Here is a 27,228-nt window from a genome sequence, read left to right as displayed (position 1 = left end):
TCTTCCCATCTATAGGCCCACATACTGTAATAATGCCCTCCTTGGTGTCATGCACAGTAAAAGGGCAGGTAGGTAGGTAGCCAGGTAACACCCTCTTTCCAATAGGTATATGCAGAGGTATATCCCCCCCTCTTTCCCATAGGAATATGCAGAGCTACACTACACCCCCTCTTTCCCATAGGTATATGCAGAGTTACACCCCCCCCTTTCCCATAGGTATATGCAGAGTTACACCCCCCTCTTTCCCATAGGTATATGCAGAGTTACACTCCCCCTTTTTCCCATAGGTATGTGCAGAGCTACACCCCCCCTCTTCCCAATAGGTATATGCAGAGCTACACCCCACCTTCCCCATAGGTATATGCAGAGCTACACCCCCCTCTTCCCCATAGGTATATGCAGAGCTACACCCCCCTCTCCCTCCCTTTCCCATAGGCATATGCAGAGCACCCCCCCCCCTCCCCCCTTCCCTATAGGCACAGTATATGCAGAGCACCCCCCCTCTCCCCCCTTCCCTATAGGTACAGTATATGCAGAGCACCCCCCTCTCCCCCCTTCCCTATAGGTACAATATATGCAGAGCACCCCCCCCCTCTCCCCCCCCTTCCCTATAGGTACAGTATATGCAGAGCACCCCCCTCTCCCCCCCTTCCTATAGGTACAGTATATGCAGAGCACCCCCCTCTCCCCCCCTTCCCTATAGGTACAGTATATGCAGAGCACCCCCCTCTCCCCCCTTTCCCTATAGGTACAGTATATGCAGAGCACCCCCCTCTCCCCCCCCCCTTCCCTTTAGGTACAGTATATGTAGAGCCGTTCCTGCCTGTGCTTCATCTGGGACAAAGATAATTATGAAGCTGGACAGGATTATGTATTGGATGTGTTTTGGACCCCTAGTGGTCTTTTCTTTTTTTTTTTTTTAAGCCATAATTTCTATAAAAAGACAAAAAAAATCAAGTATATTAGAAAGATTAAAGGGTTACTCCACCCTTGGGGGATAAAATGTCTAGGGTGGAGTACCCCTTTAATGTTTTGCCAAGATGTACAACATATAAAAAGTTTTTTAATCTGACAGTGCCCATTTAAATTTCTTTTTTTTTTTCTCTTTCTCTTTCATCTGATTACATTTCAGCCTATACAGACACCTTTTACTGTTATTTGTCATTAGTCCTGACCCAAAATGATCATGAAAAATGCTGGAATGGTCTTTGTTTAGTCTTATTCATATCCGTGGCCCTTTAGTTCACCGGTGATAATTTATTCCAGGAGTTTGGTTTTAATAATTCTGGAAAAATATTAAGCTTGATGGTGTGTAGTAATGTCCCTTCTGATCTTTCTTACAGTGCACAGAACCACAGAAGCTATTTAATATTGCCAATGAGCTGCTCCACACAGAAGAGGCCTATGTCAAGAGACTTCATCTGCTCGATCAGGTGCACTGCTATATGTATTAAGTATTCCAACAATATTGACGCCAATGTTTTATCCTGCATAGTTGTGTCCTCGGGCATGCTGAGGCATCTAGCCGAAAAATATTTGGGCACAAAAAGATAAATTGTGGAATCTGTATAGGTTGACCATGTTTCCTTGAGACAAAAACGGGACATTGGGATTGCAAAAATGAGACAGGGTTATGTAATATATACATATAAAGTTATAGATGCCTTGTTGGCTCTTGTCCCCTATCTATTGTACATAAATATTTATACTATACATATGTGTGTCCATAAAGTTGTGGGCAGCAGCCACAGACCCTCTCTCCAGACTATATTCCGCCATGTAGTAGAGTTTGCTATAGGCACCTGACTCTGTGCCCCAACTATCATAAGCCCCAAGCCACGCATTCCTATGGCTTACATTGTACGTCCGTCAAGGTCACATGACATAGAGTCTGGACAGATCATATTAGGTTTGCACTTCTGCCAGCTCGTTCTTGTGATCGGTCAGGGTCTGAACCCACAGACCCTGATCGGTCATAACTTTTGATATGTATGTGGTGAGGATGTGGTGAAGGGTCAGATGTTATTACCCTAGGGGCAGATTGTATTATCCCCTTGTGTTCGTGACGCCAGGGCGTGGTTTTACCTCTACACCCCCCAAAGGTATGGCCGCTGGATCCTGGGCTAGGCACGGGGCAAATAATGACTCAGACACCAAGTTATGGAACAACAGCAGCTTTACTGAGGCAGACAGATGGAATAGTCTTTACAGCTCAGTTAGGCGCAAGGAGGTGACCAGTGACTTCAGAGATTTTAGGACTCGCTGGGACAATTTGCTGCAGGCCCACGCTGACTTTATACAGACTGATCTTGACTGACTTGACTAGGACTGACTTGACAGACTTCACCACTTATGTAGCTTACAAGGTTTTGACTTTCACCTGTGGGGCACTTGGTTGGTAGAAGCGTGGCTGCGTGGTAGGCCTTGGGTCTCCTCGGGACACCAGACACTCTCTCGAGTCTTGACTTTACTGTAGCTCAGATAAGACTAAACTCACTAGCTAGCTCCTCCTTGGGTTTATATAGGAGGACTCTTGGAGGGGTCCTATAGGTCACCCTATAAGTCACCTGATCACTGGCACCTTCCTTGGTTACAACACTTAGTAACAACATTTAAAGGTACATAACATCATATATACATCACATTAGATAATACAAGGCATATGTTAACCCTTTATAATACACAGCTTAAGGGAGGACTCAGAGGACACTGCAATAGAGTACGCCAGACAGGACAGCAAGGGTACAGGGGTGCAACTCCTGTACTGGGCAACCACATGTATCTACCTACAACATACCAAAAGTTTGGACAGGTACCATTTAACTTGGTCACTTCCCTGATATAAAATGAAGACATGGAAAGCAATATAGTGCAGCTTCTACAAACCTAAAATTCACAGTTCATCTAACCAGCTCTCCTTAAAAAATTTTAAATAGTCCCTTTCATTAGAGAAAAACTTTTGACCTACTGTATCTCTGCGGCAGGGGCACTTTATAATAAACCTAAATGTCTGACTTCAGATATGAAAACTTTTATGATAAGTTAAACAATCATTTAGATTCCCTCAGATATACCTCATAAAACAATAGATCAGTGTTTTCCAAGCAAGGTGCCTCCATCTGTTGCAAAACTACAACTCCCAGCATTCCCGGACAGCCTCTGGCTGTCCGGGAATGCTGGAAGTTGTAGTTTTGCAACAGCTGCAGGCACCCTGGTTGGGAAACAGTGCAATAGATATACTTAAAATTATTTATCTGTCTTAACTTTTATTCTATTGTGTGTAATAACATTATCTTTTTCTAATGTTAAGGGTAATGGGTTCTCCACCATTCATCTAACAGATGTGAGATGCAATATTGTCTCATTCCAGGTATTCTGCACAAAATTATCCGAGGCTGGAATTCCACCAGAAGTGACCACGGGAATATTTTCTAATATTTCTTCCATCTACTGCTTTCATTGCCAGTTCCTTTTGCCAGAACTCAAGACGCGTATAACCCAGGAGTGGTGAGTTGCTTATATCAGCTACAAATGACATTGGTTAAAACTAAAAACAATTGTAAAATGGCCATAAATCTGAAATTGTCCCCATTAGAAGCATAATATTAAAATATACAGAGGTACCATTCTGCCGTGCATACCTGGAGCCTATAGGTCTGTAATATGTCCCCGGAGTAGCTCTATTTGCCACACTCTATCAACTTTTATTTTTCTTAAAGAGTTAAAGGGGATTAAAAAAAATAATTTTTAATCAACTGATGCCAGAGTGTTAAACAGATTTGTAAATTATATAAACACAATGGAGAGGCTCCTGTCTGTCTGACCGTCACTGAGGACCCGAGTAACCCAACAAACACCTATACCCACGGTGTATAAAAATAGGAACAATATGTAAAAGTAAATGGGGCTCAAGGGTCAAAGATATCTGGTTTAAAATAATTAGTATTTATTAATATAGAATGCAAAATAGATTAAATAGGGATGTACAGGGCCCTTGTACTCCCCTAATTAATTAAATACACAATAAAATATAATATATAATAATCCCAATATAAAAATAACAACAACTATAAAATTAATATGCGATTTGAGCCTGTGATATCAATATGGCGATCTACTAATCATGTGGAACAGCACAGTACAAATGTTCATTCAAATGTTCTTGTTCCCAGAGATCTTCAATATAAAACAGATACATGCAGTGGTACTGTATCTGTCCAAACAGTGGCAACTCGATCCCACCGACACAGTGATACAATGTAGCGCTTTGTGAACAGTGAACAGCGCTGCAGTCCCCCCAAACGGTGCCCACCACTGAGTGCTGCGCTCTTAGGAGTTGGCCGAGACTCCAGCAGCACGATCCCTGACTGAGGCAAGGCACCGGGCAAAAGACGCTATACAGCCGGCCCCCAGGACTACACTGAAGGGAGATCCGTGACACCCCGGAGTGGTGAGCATTGTATGGAGCTTATTGCAAACTGGCTATTTTGATGTATGGCATACGCAGAGATGCTTAAAGATTGATTTTAAGTGACTGTTCACTGTTCACAAAGCGCTACATTGTATCACTGTGTCGGTGGGATCGAGTTGCCAATGTTTGGACAGATACAGTACCACTGCATCAATTGACTAACTGTTATCTGTAGCGGCTACATTGTATCTGTTTTATATTGAAGATCTCTGGGAACAAGAACATTTGAATGAACATTTGTACTGTGCTGTTCCACATGATTAGTAGATCGCCATATTGATATCACAGGCTCAAATCGCATATTAATTTTATAGTTGTTGTTATTTTTAGTTATTTTTATATTGGGATTATTATACATTATATTATATTGTGTATTTAATTAATTAGGGGAGTACAAGGGCCCTGTACATCCCTATTTAATCAATTTTGCATTCTATATTAATAAATACTAATTATTTTAAACCAGATATCTTTGACCCTTGAGCCCCATTTACTTTTACAGATTTGTAAATTACTTCTATTAAAAAATCTTTATCCTTCCAGTACTTATTAGCGGCTGTATATTACAAAGAAAGTTCCTTTCTTTTTGGATTTCTTTTTTTTTTTCTGTTCACATTGCTCTCTGCTGACACCTCTGTCCGTATCAGAAACTGTCCAGATCAGGAGCAAATCTTCCTAGCAAACCTATGCTGCTCTGGACAGTTCCTGATACGGACAGAGGTGTCAGCAGAGAGCACTGTGGACAGAAAAAAAAAAAGAAAGGAATTTTCTCTGTAATATACAGCTGCTAATAAGTACTGGAAGGATAAAGATTTTTTAATAGAAGTAATTTACAAATCTGTTTAACTTTCTGGCACCAGTTGATTTAAAAAAACATGTTTTCCACCTGAGTACCCCTTAAATCTTGTACCTAACTCAAACATTTATGTGACATTTTCATGATTGGTCTTCTGGCAGACCAGAATGATGGTAATACATTATTAATGTCCCACAATGAAACCATAGATACAATGACTGTCAATGTGTTTGTGATCCCACAGGTACACTTATCTCATATATAGCTGTTTTCCATTGTATTTCCAGGAATACACACCCACGGATTGGGGACATTCTACAAAAGTTGGCTCCATTTCTGAAGATGTATGGAGAATATGTAAAGAACTTTGACAAAGCTATGGATATCGTGAATTCCTGGACCCAGAGATCTCCTGTTTTCAAGGAGGTCATTCATACAATTCAGGTATAGATACTGACAGCAGATGGCTAGGACATGTTATTGTGGTTTGATACCCCTTCTACCAGCAGCACATTATATCCTAAGTGCAATGATGAATGAGGCCTGGAAGGACCAAAACCTTATGTGTTGCCTTAATACCAATGATCGACAGTATTGATATTCTGCTTAGTTCTTTAATGTCAAATAAACTTCTTCAAATAAGTGTTCCATGGAAACGCTTGGGTTTTCATTTGCTACTACTGTTATTGGTTAAAACCCCTTCGTTGGGAACCCTTAAGCCTGACTAAACTTGATATGTACCCCATCTGCTCCACTATTGCTGTCTGATCACTTAGGGTTCTAACCTCTAGTATTTTGACTGCTGTGGTCCCCACCATTTGCTTGTGTTATTTTTTAACTCCTAAGTGTGTGCACATCTTCTCCTATAAATTGCATTGTTGGATTCTAGTGCTACATTAGTCAGTCTCCCACCAATGGCATATCCTAGAAAAACAACCCCTTTAAGCTGGTCTACATGAGTGACCATGGACATGGCAAAGCTTTGTGTATGGACCCTGTTTTGTGTATGGACCCAGTCCAAACTACCTAATAGGCAGGGCTGGGACAAGGTTTTTATGGTGCCATAGGCAGATAAATCAAATGAATATACACACAAAAACAATGAAAGAAAAAACAAATTAATATAATATATAGGTGGTTGCCCCCTGGTAGGTGGATATTTGCTTCCACTGTACAGATAGGTGGACCCTAGGAGGTAGGTAAGTGTACCCCAGTAGGTTGTTGTTGCCCCCCCAGTAGGTAGATAGATGCTCCTAGTAGATGGAGAGTTGCCCACACTGTGTTCCCTAGTATTAATTAAATTGCCCCCAGTTTAGACAATTGCCTCATATCTTACATAGCGCCCCCCCCCCCCCCCCCCACACCTCAGCAAAAAACCAAGCACTAAACGTTATAGTTTCCTTAATAGTTATCAGCAGGGCCCATATCTTCTGACTGGAGGCCCATGATGAATAACCTAATCATTGTGCATGTGTCTGAGCTGGGGGCAGGGTGCAGAGGTCTCATGCTGCTCCCGACACCCTGTACACTGCAGGCCCAAAACCTACAGGCTACACATTCAGCTGCAAGCATGTTTTAAGGATGCATTTGCAGTTGCAAGTGTTGCTTGCTAGGCGCTCTGAATTCATGAATTTTCCAGAAATTGCACTCCTTTAGGCAGTGGCGCCCTAGACAAGTGCCTACTCCTTGTCCCGATCCTGCTTGTAGATACTTAATGAGTCACCTTTAGTAACAGTCACATTCTTAGCTCAGACATAATCAATGTTTCATAATTTTGCAAAATGCAGCAAGATTTCTTAGCCTTAAATAATGAAGTGTTCGGCTATTAAATCATCTGATAAATGATAAGGCTCCACACTGTCAGGGTATGTTACTTCTGATTTAGTGCTTTATTAGAATTCCCTCCTCATCTGAGGAAATGCATTTGTTGAAAAGCAATCTGCCAAATAATTGTAAATGTGAACTAGTCCTTATAACAAAGGAGATAAATGTGTTATGCTGGAGGTGAAGGAGACCGTTCTCCATTGAATGTTCTATTGTTGTTACATAGAGTAGAATCACTACATGGTTTTGCATTAAAGGGGTACTCCGGTCCTAAGACATCTTATCCCGGGGGTCCTGCCACTGAGGACCCCCGCTATCTCTCAAGCAGCACCCACCTCTGGGAGCTGCACGCAGCGCTGCAGCCTTGGAGTCTGCCGGGTCATGACTACGGGGCCAGGGTATTGTGATGTAATGACTCCGTCCCCGTGTGACATCATGCCCCGCCCCTGCAATTCACAGGGGTGGGGCGTGACGTCACACAGGGGCGGAGTAGTGACGTCACGATACTCCGGCCCCATAGTTGTGACCCTGCAGACTCCAAGGCTGCAGCGCTGCGTGCAGCTCCCAAAGGTGGGTGATGCATGCGAGATAGCGGGGTCCCCAGCGGTTGGACCCCCACGATCAGACATCTTATCCCCTATCCTTTGGATAGGGGATAAGATGTCTTAGGGCAGAGTACCTCTTTAATGCAGCACTTAGGATTTTCCATGTTCTTATTCTAGGGTCCATCATCTTGTCAAGCGAGCGGCTGCTTTAAATGCTTTCAACATTGTGAATTCAAGTGGAAAATATTCCAGTGTCTGATAAATCCCAGACAATGTGTCATGCTGTTTATCTGCTCTACATGCTAATGTAAAAACTGATTTATATAAAAGCTGTATACAAATCCATTAATAATATAAAATGATATTCTAATACATTATAAAAAATCTGAAAAAAAAACTAAAAAACCTTCGTGCTCCAGGAAAATGAACTGATTTTACCTCCAAGATGAGGAAGGAAATCCCATAAAACTCCAGTTAACCTGTGTGAAGTTGGCACCCCATGTTTGCAAAAGCTGAATATGAATGCACCATTCGTTTGTGCTGCATTTGTGCTGGTTTGTGCCGCAGAAATGAGCATTTGTGCCGGTTCGGTTCCTAAGTTATTGTGCGTTCGATTTTTATGAAGCCCCGCCCACTTTCCACCCCATGAATTCAAAATTAAAAAACAAATACACCATTTGTTTGTGCTGGTTTGTGCTACAAAAATGAATGTTTGCGCCGCTTTGGTTTCCGAGATATTGTGCGCTTGATTTGCTGAAACCCCCCCACTTTACACCCCATGAAGTCAAAATTCAAAAACAAATACACCATTTGTTTGTGCTGCGTTTGTGCTGGTTTGTGGCGCAAAAATTAACGTTTGCGCCGCTTTGGTTGTCATAGGGACGTCATAGGGAGGTCATAGGGAGGTCATAGGGATGTCATAGGGACGTCTCTTTGACATCCCTATGACGTCTCTATGACGTCCCTATGACGTCTCTGACGTCCCTATGACCTCGCAATTACATCTCTGACACTATGACATCTCTATGACATCTCTATGACGTCCCTATGACATCTCTATGACATCTCTGACATCTCTATGACGTCCCTATGACATCTCTATGACGTCCCTATGACGTCCCTATGACGTCTCTATGACGTCTCTATGACGTCCCTATGACGTCCCTATGACGTCCCTATGACATCCCTATGACATCCCTATGACATCTCTATGACATCTCTGACACTATGACATCCCTATGATGTCCCTATGACGTCCCTATGACATCTCTATGACATTCCTATGACATTCCTATGACGTCCCTATGACGTCCCTATGACGTCCCTATGGCATCCCTATGGCATCTCTAGGACATCTCTATGACATCTCTATGACATTCCTATGACATCATACAGACGCACATACAGACATTTCCCCCTCTGTAGTAATATGTAGTAATAACTGTGTGTATATCATAATAAATCATATATTGCTATGATAATCCCATAATGCTAAATTAACTTCTCTGATCTCATAAACGCTCATTCTTGCAGCACAAACCAGCACAAATGCAGCACAAACGAATGGTGTATTTGTTTTGGAATTTTGACTTCATGGGGTGGAAAGTGGGCGGGGCTTCATAAAAATCTAACATGCAAAATCTCTGGAACCAAACCGGCACAAACGCGCATTTCTGCGGCGCAAACCAGCACAAACGCAGCACTAACGAATGGTGTATTTGTTTTTACATTTTGACAACATGGGGTGGAAAGTGGGCGGGGTTCCCACATATGGCACACACAATATCTCAGAAACCAAAGCAGCACAAACGTTCATTTTTGCAGCACAAACCAGCACAAACGCAGCACAAACAAATTGTATATTTGTTTTTGAATTTTGACTACATGGGGTGGAAAGTGGGCGGGGTTTCAGCAAATCAAGCACACAATATCTTGGAAACCAAACTGGCGCAAACGTTCATTTTTGCAGCTCAAACCAGCACAAATGCAGCACAAACAAATGGTGTATTTGTTTTTTAATTTTGACTTCATGGGGTGGAAAGTGGGCGGGGCTTCATAAAAATCTAACACGCAATAACTCAGGAACCGAACCGGCACAAACGCTCATTTCTGCGGCACAAACCAGCACAAGCGCAGCAATAATGAATGGTGTATTTGTTTTTGAAATTTAACAACATGGGGTGGAAAGTGGGGGGTTTCAGCAAATTAAACGCACAATATCTCGGAAACCAAAGCGGCGCAAACGTTTATTTTTGCAGCACAAACCAGCACAAACGCAGCACAAACAAATGGTGTATTTGTTTTTTAATTTTGACTTCATGGGGTGGAAAGTGGGTGGGGCTTCATAAAAATCTAACGCGCAATAACTCAGGAACCGAACCGGCACAAATACTCATTTCTGCAGCACAAACGAATGGTGATTTCATATTCAGCTTTTGCGAACATGGGGTGCCAACTTCACACAGGTCTCCAGTTATTAGTTAAAAGTGTTAAAACCATTATAAATAGGTAATAGTCAAATCCAGTATTGTCACCACTAGCTCTTGGGGAAATGCATACAACACCATATACACCCTTAAAGGGAAAATGTCAGCCTGTTTACCCACACTAAACCCAATACACTGGGTTATAGTGTGGGTGAATGGAAGTCCAACGAGGGGTCACTTACTTAAATATGTCCAGTAGGTCCGGAGATATGTTGTGCACGGGGCGGGGCTTCCCCAGCTCAGTTTGCATATTCATTGTCTGTGACTCCACATCCTAGTGAAGTGTAGTAAATAAGCACCGCCCCCTGTGAAGCCCCACCCCCTGAGCGTGATTCAATGAATTCAGCAGAGGATCTTCTGAGGGACATATCTCAGGATCTACTGGACGTATTTAAGTAAGTGACCCCTCGTTGAACTCCTTTTTACTCACACTAGAACCATGTATATTGTGTTTAGTGTTGGTGAAAAGGCTGACAGTTTTTCTTTTAGAGGGTATTCCCATCTCATAAATGTATTACATATTCTGTGGATAACAAGTTCACCCATCACAGGAACACAGGAGAAAATGTAACCCCGAATGAACTGAGCGGTGGTTGCACACATGCTCTGCGATCTGTTCATTTAGGGTTACAATTATCCTTAGTTATGGTAACAATGGGGCCCCAGCAGTGGGACCACCACCAATCAGCTTGTGATCCCCTATTCTATAGATGGGGTAAACTTCATGAGATGGGACTTCCCCTTTAAAGTTTATGCATTGCTAATTTGTATTGCATGGATTCTTAATTTACAGTAGTGCCAGTAGCCTAAACAGATAAAAGGTAAGGTATTGTCTGAATATACAGTGCCAAAAGGTGCCCAAATGTTACCGAACTCGCAGCTTTTGGTGTATTGTGGCTTTCTGACTCTGACGACAGAAGATTTTGGTGGATAGAAGGGTCAAATGTGTGGGAATTTCACTGCTTGGGCCTGTTGTTCTGATATCAACAAGCTCCAGTGCAGTCTGGCTGTAGCTTTCCCCTCCCCACCCCATAGAATACACTGGAATGTACAACCTTGCCGAACATTCATGTGTATGGAGATGTCTGGAGCGATAATTGTCGGCTGAACAAGCACTCGGCCAACAGTTTTTGTAAAGTTAGCTTTATGATAGTCAAAAAAGAAGAAATGTCAATTGACATAAGGGGAGATTTATCAAAACCCGAATAGAGGAAAAGTTGACCAGTCGCCCATAGCAACCAATCAGATTGCTTATTTTATTTTTCAGAGTTTTTTTTTTTTAAACTGGAAGAAGAGATCTGATTGGTCGCTTTGGGCCACTGCTCCATCTTTCCTCTGCACATGATGTGATAAATCTCCCCCAAAGTCTCTTTCCCAAAGACCAAAGAGTTAGTCTACATAGCAAAGCTGAGAAGAGATGCAGAAAACATTTATCTTATAGTGACTGCTTAGGTGAAAACTGGCAAAAATATGTTCATAAGAAATGCCTTATTTAAGTAATAAATTGTTACTTGGTGCCCCAAGGCCCAATGGTAAAAGTCTAAAAGGGAAATGACAAGAAGATCTGTCGTATTGATGCAGTTGGTTTTAACTTTGCATTAAGACATTTGTAGGCCGGAAGACGTCACTGTATTTAGGAGACCTTGTGGTAGTCGTGATTAAGTAATGTAGGACTGGATGACCACGCAATGGTAAGTCTGGGTTGTGTTCTGCAATATCCTGATTTCCAAGTGACATCTGTCTAATGTTTATCCTTTACAGAAAGAGGACGTGTGTGGGAATCTGACATTACAGCATCACATGTTGGAGCCGGTCCAACGAATTCCTCGCTATGAACTTCTTCTAAAAGATTATTTAAAGAAGCTGCCCGAGGACTCGGCGGATAGAAAGGATGCAGAGAGTATGATATTTAATAACTATGTCTTGTTACATGCCATTCCAGACACAACGGTACCGTATATACTTGAGTATGAGCCGACCCGAATATAAGCCGAGGCCCCTAATTTCACCCCAAAAACCCAGGAAAAGTTATTGACTCGACTATAAGCCTAGGGTGGGAAATACATCATCCCCCCCATGTCATCACCCCCCCCCTGTCATCATCCCCCCCCTGTCATCATCCAGATCCCCGTCATTAACACCCCCATCATCATCACCCTGTCATCATCCCCCCTTCATCATAACCACCTGTCATCATCCCCCCTTCATCATCACTGCCTGTCATCATCCCCCTTCATCATCCCCCCTTCATCATCACTGCCTGTCATCATCCCCCTGTCATCATCCCCCCTTCATCATCACTGCCTGTCATCATCACCACCTGTCATCATCCCCCCCTTCATCATCACTGCCTGTCATCATCCCCCTGTCATCATCCCCCCCTTCATCATCACTGCCTGTCATCATCCCCCTGTCATCATCCCCCCCTTCATCATCGCCACCTGTCATCTTCCCCCTGTCATCATCCCCCCTTCATCATCACCGCCTGTCATCATCCCCCCCTTCATCATCATCGCCTGTCATCATCCCCCCCCACCTTCATCATCACCGCCTGTCAATCTAGTGGTCTTCAACCTGCAGACTCCAGATGTTGAGAAACTAAAATTCCCAGCATGCCCGGACATCTGGAGGTCCGCAGGTTGAAGACCACTGCAGACTTCGTCATCATCCAGACCCCCCCCCCCCTCTTTAATTTTCTACTCACCTCCCCTCGGTGCGAAGGAAGGGTGAGCTGGTCCGGGCCATCAATGCTGCAGGGACCGTCCGGTGAGGAGGGTTAGTCCTTCCGGGCTGTCCATCTTCACCGGGAGGCCCTCTTCTCCACTCCGGGCCCGGCCCCGGAATAGTGACGTTGCCTTGACGACGACACATAGGGACATTCTTCCCTGCACATGAACGTCCCTGTGCGTCATTGTTAAGGCAACATCACTAGTCTGGGGCCAGGCCCGGAGCAGAGAAGAGGGCCTCCCGGTGAAGACGGACAGCCCGGAACGACTAACCCTCCCACCGGACAGTCACTGCAGCATAGATGGCCCGGACCAACTCACCCTTCCTTCCCACTGAGGGGAGGTAAGTAGAAAATTAAAGGGGGGGGGGGGGGGTCTGGATGATGACGAAGGCTGCAGTGGTCTTCAACACCTGCGGACCTCCAGATGTTTCAAAACTACAACTCCCAGCATGCCCGGACAGCCGATGGCTGTCCGGGCATGCTGGGAGTTCTAGTTTTGCAACATCTGGAGGTCCACAGGTTGAAGACCACTGAGAAGGGATTGACAGGCGGAGAGTTCACTCGAGTATAAGCCGAGGGGGGGCGTTTTCAGAATGAAAAATCGTGCTGAAAAACTCGGCTTATACTCGAGTATATACGGTACAACTGTTCCTACATCCTCATGAGATCTCTTATGTTTGATAATAGTTGTTTGTGATTGTATCACACAGTATACCTTGATCTATCCATCCTCTGACAATTGGTCACCTTAGCATAACCTTGCAGTACACTATGATGAACTGCAGTCTGCACGCTGGCTGGATGTTTAATATGTGTAATTGGATCATCCTTATTACAGAGTCCCTGGAGCTTATTTCCACCGCAGCGAATCACTCAAATGCAGCCATTCGAAAAATGGTAAGTAAAGCCGTGTGCAGATCTGTAATGTTTCTTCCCTAAAAAATGGTTAATTCCATGTTTATGGAGATAAATGAATTAGAAGAAGACAGCAAAGCATTAACAAATAGCAAAACATTAACCACTATAATATCAGGATACACGTCAGATCTGATCGGAGAGGTTATTGTAAAGATTTGGACTGACACTGTTATTGACATTAAATTGGGGAGAAGTAAAAATCAAACCTGGTTGTCACCTAAGAAACAACATTGGGAGCCTACCTCTACAAGGGGAAAATGTAGACGTGACGTAGGTGTAGAAGTGTGACCAGGTTTTAAAGGGGTACTCCCGTGGAAAACTTTCTGGTGCCAGAAAGTTAAACACATTTGTAAATCAAGGTAAAATATAGCTCGACCCTTTCTTCAGTAGGAAATAGAGATGTGGGGGGACATGTATCATTATTTGTTTATGGTAGAAGCAGTTTACCCCTTTTCCCGAATTCTAAATTATGTGCAGAAGCGCTAAATTTATCAATCAAGCGCAATGAGCTTCATAAATTGCGGGTAAATATAGTAATCTCCTCAATCCACTCTTTGGAAAATAGAATCGATGATTTAGAACATCTAGCAGCGTTAAGTCCAAGATTGTTTATATTTGCGCAAAAAAAACAGCCCTTGCGGCAAAATTTTTGGTGTAAAGGAAAAGTACGCAGTTAATAAATCCATGCGTACTATAGATGTCACTCCAAGGTACCCTGATTAGGCCACATCTGGAGGACATGCTCTACCAAAATGTGCGCAAAAAAAGGGCTTGCACAAAATTTTGCGCAAAAAAATACACATAAAACAGGGGTAAAATCTTTGATACATGTCCCCCGTGATCTCTATTTCCTACTGAAGAAAGGGTCAAGCTATTACTGGCTATAGCACCCTGAAACGCGTCTAGGCTACAGATTTTTATTTTATAAGGCACTATAGCACCATATGGACTCAAATCCATCCAATACGGCACAGCGGCATTTGCTGGTTCAGACGAACTGATCTAGACATCCGTCTTTTACTACTGGTCCGGTCCGAGTCTTTGGACTGTCTCACTGACCTCTTGAGAGCGAACTATCCCCGCCGGGATTTCATCCACCACGAGGGACGCCACAATATACCAACACTGCATCTGCCCGTCCATCATAGAGGGGGAGTACGGCCAGTACATAATGCGCTACGCCAAGCGCCCCCCTGAATTAGCGACAGCTCCAACATTGCTGCCTGCACTATCACAGCACTACTACAGCAGTACTCATCGGGCAGTCCCAGGATTTGGTGAGATCGTAACAATTACCACAGTGATACATGTATTAAAGTCAGTGACAGTTTGGTTTGTTGGACTCATAGCAGTCTTTTTTATGTCCAGCTGAGATCGGACCATATAATTATAAATAGATCGTACAGACTGCCGTTGCATTGATCAGTTGCCGAACCATTGGATGCCGTAGTATTAGACTGATGCTAATTTAGAAATGTGAATAATGTTCTGAATTTTATATATCGTGTGAATATCCTCACTAGGGCTCAGTGGTGGTATATTCTTGCATTAGTGCCAGCATATATATTTTTTATATATATTTTATATATTTTTTACATTGTCATTTCAAATACATTTAAATTTAGAATACATTTTGCAATTCTTCAATTATCATTATGCACCTTTTGTAGGTGAAATCTTTGAGGAGTGATTATACTATATTTTACCTTGATATTATTTTGGCCGGTGGGTTCCGGTACTTAATCACACTATCCTCAGATTTTTGGTTGTGAGCTGCACCAATTTTTTAGTTTTTAGATTTGTAAATCACTTCTATTAAAAAAAAAAAAAAAATCTTAATCCTTACAGTACTTTTTAGGGGCTGTATACTAAAGAGAAATCTAAAAAAGAAATGAATTTCCTCTGATGTCCTGACCACAGTGCTCTCTGCTGACCTCTGCTGTCCATTTTAGGACCTGTCCAGAGCAGCATATGTTTGCTATGGGGATTTTCTCCTGTTCTGGACAGTTCCTAAAATGGACAGCAGAGGTCAGCAGAGAGCACTGTGGTCATGACATCAAAGGAAATGCATTTCTTTTTTGGATTTCTCTTTAGTATACAGACCCTAAAAAGTACTGGAAGGATTAAGATTTTTTTAATAGAAGTGATTTACAAATCTGTTTAACTTTCTGGCACCAGTTGATTTAAGAAAAAAAAAAAAAAAAAAGGTTTCCATGGGAGTACCCCTTTAAGGCACTGCGCCCTCTATAGTAGTTGTAGTATTAATTAATGTAGTAGTAGTGTTCAAAGTTTTTCTTATTACTTCTACACAAATATAAGGAACTCTTAGAAATAATAAGAAAAACTTTGAGAAGTCAAATTTAACCTATAATATTCAACAAAGTCCTGTCACATAAGGCTACCAGATCTTTAGTATATAAATCCTATTTTTACCTGAAATTACACTGTATTGGTCTATTCACACAAACAATATTCTGGCAGATTTGATGCGCAGGATTTTCTGCTGCAGATTTCAATGCAAACTAAATGACTGAACACAGCTACAAATCCTGCGCATCAAATCTGCACAGAATACTGTACGTGTTAATAGACTCTAAAGGGGTACAGATTTGTAAATTACTTCTATTTAAAAATCTTAATCCTTCCAGTACTTATCAGCTGCTGTATGCTCCAGAGGATGTTGTTTTCTTTTGTAATTTCATTTCTCTCGGACCACAGTGCTCTCTACTGATACCTCTGTCCATGTCAGGAACTGTCCAGAGCAGGAAAGATTTGCTATGGGGATTTGCTCATACTCTGGACAGTTCCTGACATGGACAGAGGTGTCAGCAAAGAGCACTGTGGGCAGACAGAAAATAAATTCAGAAAGAAAAGAACTTCCTCTGGAGCATACAGCAGCTGATAAGTCCAGGACGGATTAGGATTTTTAAATAGAAGTAATTTACAAATCTGTTTAACTTTCCGACACCAGTTGATTAAAAAAATAAATCATATAATTTTCCCCTTTAAACCGGTACTTCCATAAAGAACATCTTATCTAGGGGATAAGTGTTTGATCGCGGGGTGTCCCAGCGGTCAGACACTTACCTGCTCCCCAGCACCCTGGCTCTCTCCATGCACGAAGAAACATGGTAACCTTTCAAACACCCCCCCCCAACACACACACACACAACACACACATTGTAATTTGAACATCAACATGACCCAATCCTTTTGTTCTCAAGGATGGTAAGCCATCACCAAAGGTGTCTGGCAGCAGCCTACTCCCCTCACCCTTTTCAAATCATATGTACACTCAGCTTTTTTTTTCTAATCCGCCATATACAGTAATTGCATGCTTCACTGAACGAGCGTTATCTGAAGTGTATGGCCAACCTTACATTTTATTTGGAGGGGTTTCTATACTATTATGTGTTCTGTGCACATCATTCATTGTAAATTCGACACCTAAATACTGGAACTTAACACTGTTCTCCCTGCTGTAAATAACTATTCAATAGGAGACAAAGCTTCTTGCTCCTTCTCCACTGCACCCGTCTTCAGTGTGACACCCAGTGCTGTAGAATCCTATTATGGTGGGTCACGTGCTGGAGATAGATGCTGTGAAGACAAAGCAGGAAGCTTTGCATAGCTACATATGGTGGGGAGCATGGAGAATGCCGCCCTGTTTAGGTATATAGGTGTGGCACGATAGTCATTTTGTTTTAAAAATGTATGCTTTTCATTAAAGAGGTACGCTTTAACCATTGCACGATAAAGAGGCTACAGTCTTTGTAATATATTTTGTTTGCCAATGCCCCTGTTAAAGGGGTACTCCCGTGGAAAACTTTTTTTTTTTTTAATCAACTGGTGCCAGAAAGTTGAACAGATTAGTAAATTACTTCTATTAAAAAATCTTAAACCTTCCAGTACTTTTTAGCTGCTGAATACTACAGAAGAAATGCTTTTCTTTTTGGATTTCTCTGATGTCACGACCACAGTGCTCTCTGCTGACCTCTGCTGTCCATTTTGGGAACTGTCCAGAGCAGCATATGTTTGCTATGGGGATTTTCTCCTGCTCTGGACGGTTCCAAAAATGAACAGCAGAGGTCAGCAGAGAGCACTGTGGTCGTGACATCAGAGAAATCCAAAAAGAAAAGCATTTCTTCTGTAGTATATAGCCCATAAAAAGTACTGGAAGGATTACGTTTTTTTAATAGAAGTAATTTACATATCGGTTTAACTTTCTGGCACCAGTTGATTTAACCCCTTAAGGACGCAGGGTTTTTCCATTTTTGCATTTTCATTTTTTCCTCATCACCTTCTAAAAATCATAACACTTTCAATTTTGCACATAACATTCCATCTGATGGCTTATTTTTTGCGCCACTAATTCTACTTTGCAGTGACATTAGTAATTTTACCAAAAAATCCATGGAGAAATGGAAAAAAAATTCATTGTGCGACAAAATTGAACAAAAAATGTCATTCAGTAACTTTTTGGGGCTTCCGTTTCCATGTATTGCATTTTTTCGGTAAAAATGACACCTTATCTTTATTCTGTAGGTCCATACGGTTAAAATGATACCCTACTTATATAGGTTGGATATTGTCGTACTTCGGAAAAAAAATCATAACTACATGCAGGAAAATTTATACGTTAAAAATTCTCATCTTCTAACCCCCTAGGACTCATTTTTTGCGCCGTGTTCTGAAGTTTTTATTGGTACCATTTTTGTATTGATTGGACTTCTTGATCGCTTTTTATTCATTTTTTCATGATATAAAAAGTGACGAAAAATACGCTATTTTGGACTTTGGATTTTTTTTTGCGCGTACGCTATTGATCGTGCGATTTAATTAATGATATATTTTTATAGTTCGGACATTTACGCACGCAGCGATACCACATATGTTTATTTATTTTTTTTTATGGGAAAAGGGGGGTGATTCAAACTTTTATTAGGGAAGGGGTTAAATGACCTTTATAAACTTTTTTTTTTTTTTTTTTTTGCAGTGTTATAGCTCCCATAGGGGGCTATAACACTGCACACACTGATCTTTTACCCTGATCCCTGCAAAGCCATAGCTTTGCGTGGATCAGCGAGATAGGGGCTCGATTGCTCAAGCCTGTAGCCCAGGCTTGGAGCAATCAAACGCCGATCGGACGCAACGGAGCAAGGTAAGGGGACCTCCGCTCACGTCCTAGCTGATCGGGACATCGCGATTTTATCGCGATGTCTCGATCAGCCCGACTGGGCTGCCGGGAAGCATCTTTGATCGCTGCATCTAAAGGGTTAATAGCGCGGCACAACGATCGGTGCCGCACGCTATTAGCCCAGGGTCCCAGCTATCATTAACAGCTGGGACCAACCCGGTGTGATGCGGGGTCACGGTGTGACCCCGTTTTAAACACCGGGACTGGGCGAGGGGCGTACATGTACGTCCTTTGTCCTGCAGGAGTTAAAAAAAAAAAAAAAAAGTTTTCCACGGTAATACCCCTTTAAGTGTTTATTGTTGGCATTCCGAAGCTGAAAGCTTGTCCTCACTTCGTCCTGCTCACATGGCGGATAGGTTTGTTACAATAAAGATGCCCAACTCTCTACATAACAGTACAGTTCTCTCCTGCCCAGGACACCAAGTTCAGATATAAAAGCACTGCTTCTTATCTTAAAGAACTGCTTTAGAGGGGTACTCTGCTGCTCAGCATTTGGAACAAACCGCTCCAAACACAGGAGCCGGCGCCGGGAGCTTGTGACGTGACAGCCCCGCCCCTCATGATGTCATGCCCCCTCCCATAGACTTACATTGAGGGGGCGGGGCTATGACATCACGAGCTCCCGGCACCGACTCCAGCGTTTTGAACAGTTTGTTCCAAACGCTGAGCAGCGGAGTACCCCTTTAACTTCAAAAGCTTCACTTACAAATACACATAAAAATATTTCTAGGATTTTACAAATTTCTTCCCAGATTTCAGACTTTTGATTGACAGCTATCATGATACTAAACCCCCAACTATTTTACTAATTATAACCCAAATGGAAGAAAAAGGAGGAGTTTAGAGATTAATGAAACCTTTTATCATATGGGTGTCCCGGTTTTTCATCTCAAGTTGATGTGAGCCATCCGCTTTTCTCATTATCATTCCGAGCCTGCTCTTCTAGTCTCCCTGAGGCTGAAACGGCATGATCTGATCATCCACATCTCTAAACACCGCGCTTAGCTGGATGCCTGACCTCGATACGTAGATTAGAGAGAGCGCAGTTTAGGCACTTGTAGCTCACTGCATCCTATCTGACTGCACAGAGATGTAGAGAAAGCCGCAGTCGGAGAATGGGATATTCTGCTTTATTTGACTATTCCTTATTACCAGTATTGTAGAATTCCAGGTCTGTATAATTATACCTGAGCTTATAGTTTTGGCGACTTTCATAGTTACTAACGTGGTTTTGCATAGATAAAGTGATCTTAACCCGATCTTAATCGCGGCGGTCCCTGCAGCCATCAACGGCCGGGACCCGCGGCTAATACAGGACATCACCGATCGCGGTGATGCCCTGTATTAACCCTTCAGACGCGGCGATCAAAGCTGACTGCCGGGTCTGAAACGAAAGTGACACTAACCCGGCTGCTCAGTCGGGCTGTTCAGGACCACAGCGGGGAAATCGCTTACAGGACACCGGGAGGGACCTTACCTGCCTCCTCAGTGTCTGCTCCGTGCCGGGATCCCCTGCATGGCTGGCGCTCTCCTTCGTCGTCATCACGTCGTCACGCACGCCGTCCCGTCATTCAATAGTAGCGGCGTGCGTAGCGACGTGATGGCGGCGACAGAGAGCAAGGGTACAGGGCAGCAGAGAGGTTCCGGAGCGACGGGGACACCCCGGGAACGCGGCGACAGCGATGGAGGGCGACATCCAGGGCAGCGGTGACGGGTCCGGAGCGGGGGGGGGGACACGTGAGTATTACCTCCTATACCAGTGGTCTTCAACCTCCGGACCTCCAGATGTTGCAAAACTACAACTCCCAGCATGCCCGGACAGCCAACGGCTGTCCGGGCATGCTGGGAGTTGTAGCTTTGCAACATTTGAAGGTCCGCAGGTTGAAGATCACTGTCCTATACTTTACATTGTATTTGGTTCAGAATCTTTATTTTCTGGATTTTTATCCTTTAAAATTGGGTGCGTCTTATATGCCGGAGCGTCTTATATGGCGAAAAATACGGTATGTTTACTTGATGAGAATAGGTATTATTCCTATTCCTATTCCATTCTCCTCTTTCGCATGATGATTCAGACAGGACAACATAGTTACATAATGCTAAATTTAACTAGATGTTCTTATGGCATTTGCCATCTGTCAGTAAAGAGACACATCACTGCTCCATTGATATTTTGAAAGTGTTTCAGACTATAAGAACACGTCTACTGTGTATAACTACCTCTGTAGACAGGAGAGGTCAGACACCCCGCCGATGCTCAGCAGCCGTTTCGGTAATTGGGTTGAAACAAATGAAGATCATGAACTGTGTTCTGGGGTTTGAGATTTTCTTGCAGAAGCATATGAATATTTTTATGTATGAATCATCCTGTTGCATCTTTTGAGAATATCTGTACTGTTGAAGAGAAGACTAGAATACCAATGGAAATAGATAATATCTTCCCATACGTTGTTAAATACTGTATTACCAACAACTATTTTCACGGTTTTAATAGAACTTATACTTGCATCTTTATATTGCCTTAGGGTAGGGTCACGCGTAAGGGATCCGCAGCGTATTTTACGTGTGAGTAGCAGCGCGCACGCACAGTGTGCATAAACTTGAAGCGCATAAAACTTTATATTTACTAATCATTAAATTAAATTAAAGTGTACATGTTGTCAATAATTTTTTTAGATATAATGTAGATAATTCCATTATATGTATATTTGTAATATACATTGGTTAAAGAATGTGTATATTTTTCTCCCTGCAGCTATTACCTGTGTGTCTCTATGAGGAGTCCAAATACAGGAAGTGAGGGTGGACAAGCAGGGCTCTGTGCAGTAAGAAAAAGCAGGACAGTGTGCACTGAGGCTCTATAACATGGTCCTGGCTCATACATTAGGATGATTGACAAGCCAGGAGTCTGCACAGAGCCCTGCTTGTCCTGCCCTCACTTCCTGTATTTGGACTCATCATAGAGACACACAGGCAACAGCTGCAGGGACAGCATTTTTTTCACCCAAAAATATACACAATTTTTAATCAATCTATATTACAAATATACATATAATGGTATTATCTACATTATATATAAAGTTTTTGTTGACGACAGGTACACTTTAATTGCCAAAATTAAAAACTAAAGATCAGCAAGCCTTGTGTAGTTGGGGGTAGAGTTGAGCGAACTTACAGTAAATTGGCTCGTAGCGAACCTCACAGCTCGGCTGTTTATTACTTAGTCTGCGTACATTAGTTCAGCTTTCCAAGGGCTCTGGTTGCTTGGAAAAGTCCGGGATGACAGTCTTAGGTCTCCCAGGTCTGTATCCCCCTTTTTCACTTTTCCAGGCAACTGGAGCTCTTGGATAGCTGAAATAATTTATGCAGACTAAAGTAATCAACAGCTGAGCTGCGAAGTTCGCTACGAGCCAATTTACTGTAAGTTTGCTCAACTCTAGTTGAGGGGAATGTGACCCTCAGGGTTTGCTGGAATAGTGTGCCTATACAACAAGGATGGATATCCTGCAAAGGCTGTCCATACATAAACAAAAGGTACGCAAAACTCTTGGGGTGGGGGTGGGGGTTTATATAAGCAATAAAGCACTGCGTGCACTGTGGTAATAGCCACCAAATAGCCACAAAGTATATACTAGGTTAGGACAATAGTCAAAGCTAGGAATACAAAGGGCATACAGTGGTGCACCAATCACCCCACAACTCAGACAGTAAACAAAGTGATGAAGTAAATAATCAGAAATCCATTGATGCCCAATGTAAAGTCAAACATCCGTATGTAATGGGGGGATAACTCATATAAGTATGCAACCTGTACTGGAACATGAACAGAGCATGAGCAGGAGCCGGGAGTGCCCGACACATCAGTCTGCTTATGGTGCCACCGTGTGGCTACTCACGACAAGTATTACAGACCAATGTGATCTGGAGATGGATTTGTCATACGTTCCATAGACTTGCATGGGACTGCCAGCAAATATGTTTCCAGATTGCCTCAGTCTCGGGCTCCTAAGTTGCTGTGAAATTTAAACATATATCCTGCCACTGAGACTATCATCGGAGGTTCAATTTAAAGTACTGGGAAATCCCTTTTATAAGAATATGTGGTGTCTGGAGTGTTGCAATAGTGATACAGGGTCTGGTGGCATTAACCCTTAATTGTCGTGACGCCAGGGTGAGGTTTGCTTGGCATTAGAGGTCCTGCCGCCAACCGGTCCACAAACGGCAGGGATAAGAAACGGTATGTCCACAGCAGATTTTATGAGATAACTGATAACTTTTACTTGAACTTTTGTGCAACAGTCTTTACAAGCATACAGTGTCTCTCGAGGTAACCGGGATGCAGGTTCCTCGCACGCAGGTTTTGCTGGGACTGGTATAATGAGCTGTTGAGCAGGCCACTGTGCTACTAATTATAGGATTGATGCTGTATAGTAGTCGCACAGGATTTAGAGATTGAGCTTGATGACTCACGGTTTTAGGGGCTGCTGGTTCTGTAGGCTTTGGCCTAGTTGAATTGAGATTGAAGATATGCTGATTGTGCTTTGCTTGATAGTCCGGAACGAAGAGCAGGAACCAAGAGAGTGGAGCAAGAGAGTGGAGGAAGAGCGAGAATTCACAGACTACAGTCCTTTATATAATAGGGGGCTGGGCTAAGCTCATTGGCCAGCAAACCTGTAAGTCCTGAACCCAGTGAACTCTGGGTACATCACATGACCTAGTAAGGTCCTTGAACATATGTACATTCACAACTGTAGATCACTTGACCTGGGAAGGTCCTATACATTTATTATACCTAGACATTAGGTGAATACAATTACATGAGGCGACCAAGGGGCGAGCCCTGTAGAGATGGAGGAGCTCTAGCTGAGGGCACTTTAGACAGGGACAGGACAAGGTCCTGTACCGGGACACCACAAATAGCTATCGTTTTATTGTGAGGAGAAACAAACAACATTTTTACAATCTGCTATCGTTGTCCAATTCTGTGTTCTTATCTACAGAATCTCTTGTATTAAAAGTTTTCACGCACATGTTCTGTTTAGATGGAGAATGGGCTCAGGAGCTTCCTTGGTTTTTTTGTTTGGAAAACTTGTTTACTTTATACCAGTGTTTCCCAACCAGTGTGCCTCCAGCTATTGCAAAACTACAACTCCCAGCATGCCCGGACAGCCAGCGGCTGTCCGGGCATGCTGGGAGTTGTAGTTTTGCAACAGCTGGAGACACCCTGATTGGGGAACACTGATTTATACTGTGGTTAGTTTTTCAAAAACATGTTTTAATTGGAGATCCAGTGGCTTCCAACTATCAATTATTTGTGCAGTTTTCACCAATTTCTGATGATGATCTTTAAAAACTTTTTTCAGGAAAAGATGCATAAACTGCTGGAAGTGTACGAGCGCCTGGGAGGGGAAGAGGATATTGTGAACCCAGCGAATGAACTCATCAAAGAAGGACATATCCAGAAACTATCTGCGAAGAATGGAACAGCACAGGATCGCTATCTATACCTGGTAAGTCTTATGTGCGGTCCGACACGCGTCACGCCATCCGCATTGTGTTTACACGGTCATCCTGATATTACCACGTTTTTAAGAGTAGTAAGTAATTTCTTTCTTTGTGCAGAATTGCAGTGCGGGTGGCCAAGAGGGTATTATCATAAAACCTAGATTTTACAAATCTAACACTAAGAGGATTATTGGTAGAGGTCTGCAGTGAATTAAAGGGCTGCTCACAACTGCGACCAGCAAAACAAAGGCACGTCATTTATTTATTTAGAATTGGGAACAGTTAAGGGTTTGCTGTATTTTATTTGCAGTGGTGGACTTCTTAGAAGGGTGAAGAAATTATAGGGGTATTTGAGGAAAAAAAACATTTATATATATATATATATATATATATATATATATATATATATATAAATCAACTGGCTCCAGAAAGTTAAACAGATTTGTAAATTACTTCTATTAAAAAATCTTAATCCTTCCAATAGTTATTAGCGGCTGAAGTTGAGTTGTTCTTTTCTGTCTGGCAAGAGAGCTTTCTACTGACATCTCTGCTTGTCTCGGGAACTGCACAGACTAGAAGAGGTTTGCTATGGGGATTTGCTTCTACTCTGGACAGTTCCCGAGACAGGTGTCATAAGAAAGCACTTAGACAGAAAAGAACAACTCAATTTCAGCAGCTCATGAGTACTGAAAGGATTAAGATTTTTTAATAGAAGTAATTTACAAATCTGTTTAACTTTCTGGAGCCAGTTGATATATATAAAAAAAAGTTTTTTCCTGGATAACCCCTTTAACGACGCAGGACGTATATTTAAGCATCACATCGCGTCAGTCCCAGCGCTCATCAACGGCCGGGACCCGCGGCTAATACCACACATCGCCGATCGCGGCAATGTGCGGTATTAACCCTTTAGAAGTGAAAGTGAAACTATCCCGGCTAGTCAGTCGGGCTGTTTGGGACCGCCGCGGGGAAATCGCGGCGTCCCGAACAGCTTACAGGACACCGGGAGGGCCCTTACCTGCCTCCTCGGTATCCGATCGACGAATGACTGCTCCGTGCCTCAGATCCAGGCAGGAGCAGTCAAGCGCCGATAACACTGATCACAGGCGGGTTAATAGACGCAGGTGATCAGCATGTAAGATCAGTGTGTGCAGTGTTATAGGTCCCTATGGGACCTATAACACTGCAAAAAAAAAACTTAAAAAAAGGTCATTTAACCCCTTCCCTTATAAAAGTTTGAATCACCCCCCCCTTTTCCCATAAAAAAAAAAACAGTGTAAATAAAGAAAATAAACATATGTGGTATCGCTGCGTGCGTAAATGTCCGAACTATAAAAATATATCATTAATTAAACCGTACGGTCAATGGCGTACGCGCAAAAAAAATTCCAAAGTCCAAAAAAGCGTATTTTTGGTCACTTTATATACCATTAAAAATGAATAAAAAGTGATCAAAAAGTCCAATCAAAACAAAAATTGTACCGATAAAAACGTCAGATCACGGCGCAAAAAATGAGTCCTCATACCGCCCTGTAAATGGAAAAATAAAAAAGTTATAGGGGTCAGAAGATGACATTTTTAAACATATACATTTTCCTGCATGTAGTTATGATTTTTTCCAGAAGTACGACAAAATCAAACCTATATAAGTAGGGTATCATTTTAACCGTATGGACCTACAGAATAATGATAAGGTGTCATTTTTACCGAAATATGCACTGCGTAGAAACGGAAGCCCTCAAAAGTAACAAAAGGGCGTTTTTTCTTCGATTTTGTCGCACAATGATTTTTTTTCCGTTTCGCCATGAATTTTTGGGTAAAATGACTAATGTCACTGCAAAGTATAATTGGTGATGCAAAAAATAAGCCATAATATGGATTTTTTGGTGGAAAATTGAAAGGGTTATGGTTTTTAAAAGGTAAGGGTGAAAAAATGAAAGTGCAAAAACTGAAAAACCCTGAGTCCTTAAGGGGTTAACTAGTTGCAGGATGTGTTATAAAATAAAAAAACTTACACATCTGTTATTTCCCACACTACTCTGGCACCAATGCTTTAATAATCCCTGGCAGTCTTTGCTCCTTTTCCTGAAGTGATCAAGTGTCATAAAGGGCATGTGATGGCGGTACTCACTGCCTGGCCTTGGTGGTCACATGCTGTATATGCGGGAATCATCACTGAATCCAGCGATTGGCCGCAGCAGTCAGTGTTAGTAAACAGGGATGTATTCAGTTACTGACAGCAAACAGATCTTGAAAATGGTGAGGAACCAATGTCCAAGTATATTAGAAGAATATTTCATTATCTTCATCAGTCCTATAGAGTTTATAAAGAGAATATATCGAACAGCCATCAGACCAATCAGGCACTTAGGACCTATCCTGGTGGTACCGAGAGTGATAAGATATAATCTTGGGATGAAATATTTAAGGTGTTTCTTGTATAAGAAGGGCCCCCAGCCTTAGAAAAGTGCAGGAATGACAATTGGCTCAACCAATCACCAGGTGAGATGGGGTCTCATCGCAGTATGTAATTGGCTGAGAGGGCCATCCCTTCCGCATGTCTGGGCGGGGGTGTGCTTTGCTTCCAGCGGTCGGTACCCTTGCAATCAGACACTTATCCCCTATTCTGTGGTTTTAGCTACCCGGAATATCCCTTTAATATTCTCTGTAAAGGTATGTTGACATGGCCAAAAACGTAACCCCTGGATCACTGAAGTGCATGCACTGACTGGTGTCTGGTAGCGCCTCCTACAGTACA

General features: G+C 42.6%; 1 protein-coding gene across 3 annotated transcripts in view; it reads left to right on the top strand.

Annotated features, from left to right (window-relative positions):
• The window catches only part of FGD3 (FYVE, RhoGEF and PH domain containing 3), a 319,018-nt gene that overhangs the window by 233,506 nt on the left and 58,284 nt on the right, over nt 1–27,228 (top strand). For all 3 annotated transcript variants that reach the window (XM_056524347.1, XM_056524349.1, XM_056524348.1), the window contains 6 exons: nt 1,344–1,433; nt 3,371–3,507; nt 5,555–5,711; nt 11,884–12,022; nt 13,689–13,747; nt 24,329–24,475. In XM_056524347.1, coding sequence (XP_056380322.1) covers nt 1,344–1,433; nt 3,371–3,507; nt 5,555–5,711; nt 11,884–12,022; nt 13,689–13,747; nt 24,329–24,475 — 729 coding nt within the window. The remainder of the gene's footprint in view (nt 1–1,343; nt 1,434–3,370; nt 3,508–5,554; nt 5,712–11,883; nt 12,023–13,688; nt 13,748–24,328; nt 24,476–27,228) is intronic.

Source organism: Hyla sarda, chromosome 6, assembly GCF_029499605.1.
Source record: "Hyla sarda isolate aHylSar1 chromosome 6, aHylSar1.hap1, whole genome shotgun sequence".
NCBI lineage: Eukaryota > Metazoa > Chordata > Amphibia > Anura > Hylidae > Hyla > Hyla sarda.
The sequence above is the reverse complement of the archived record's forward strand: the minus strand, read 5'-3'. Positions and strand labels throughout refer to the sequence as shown.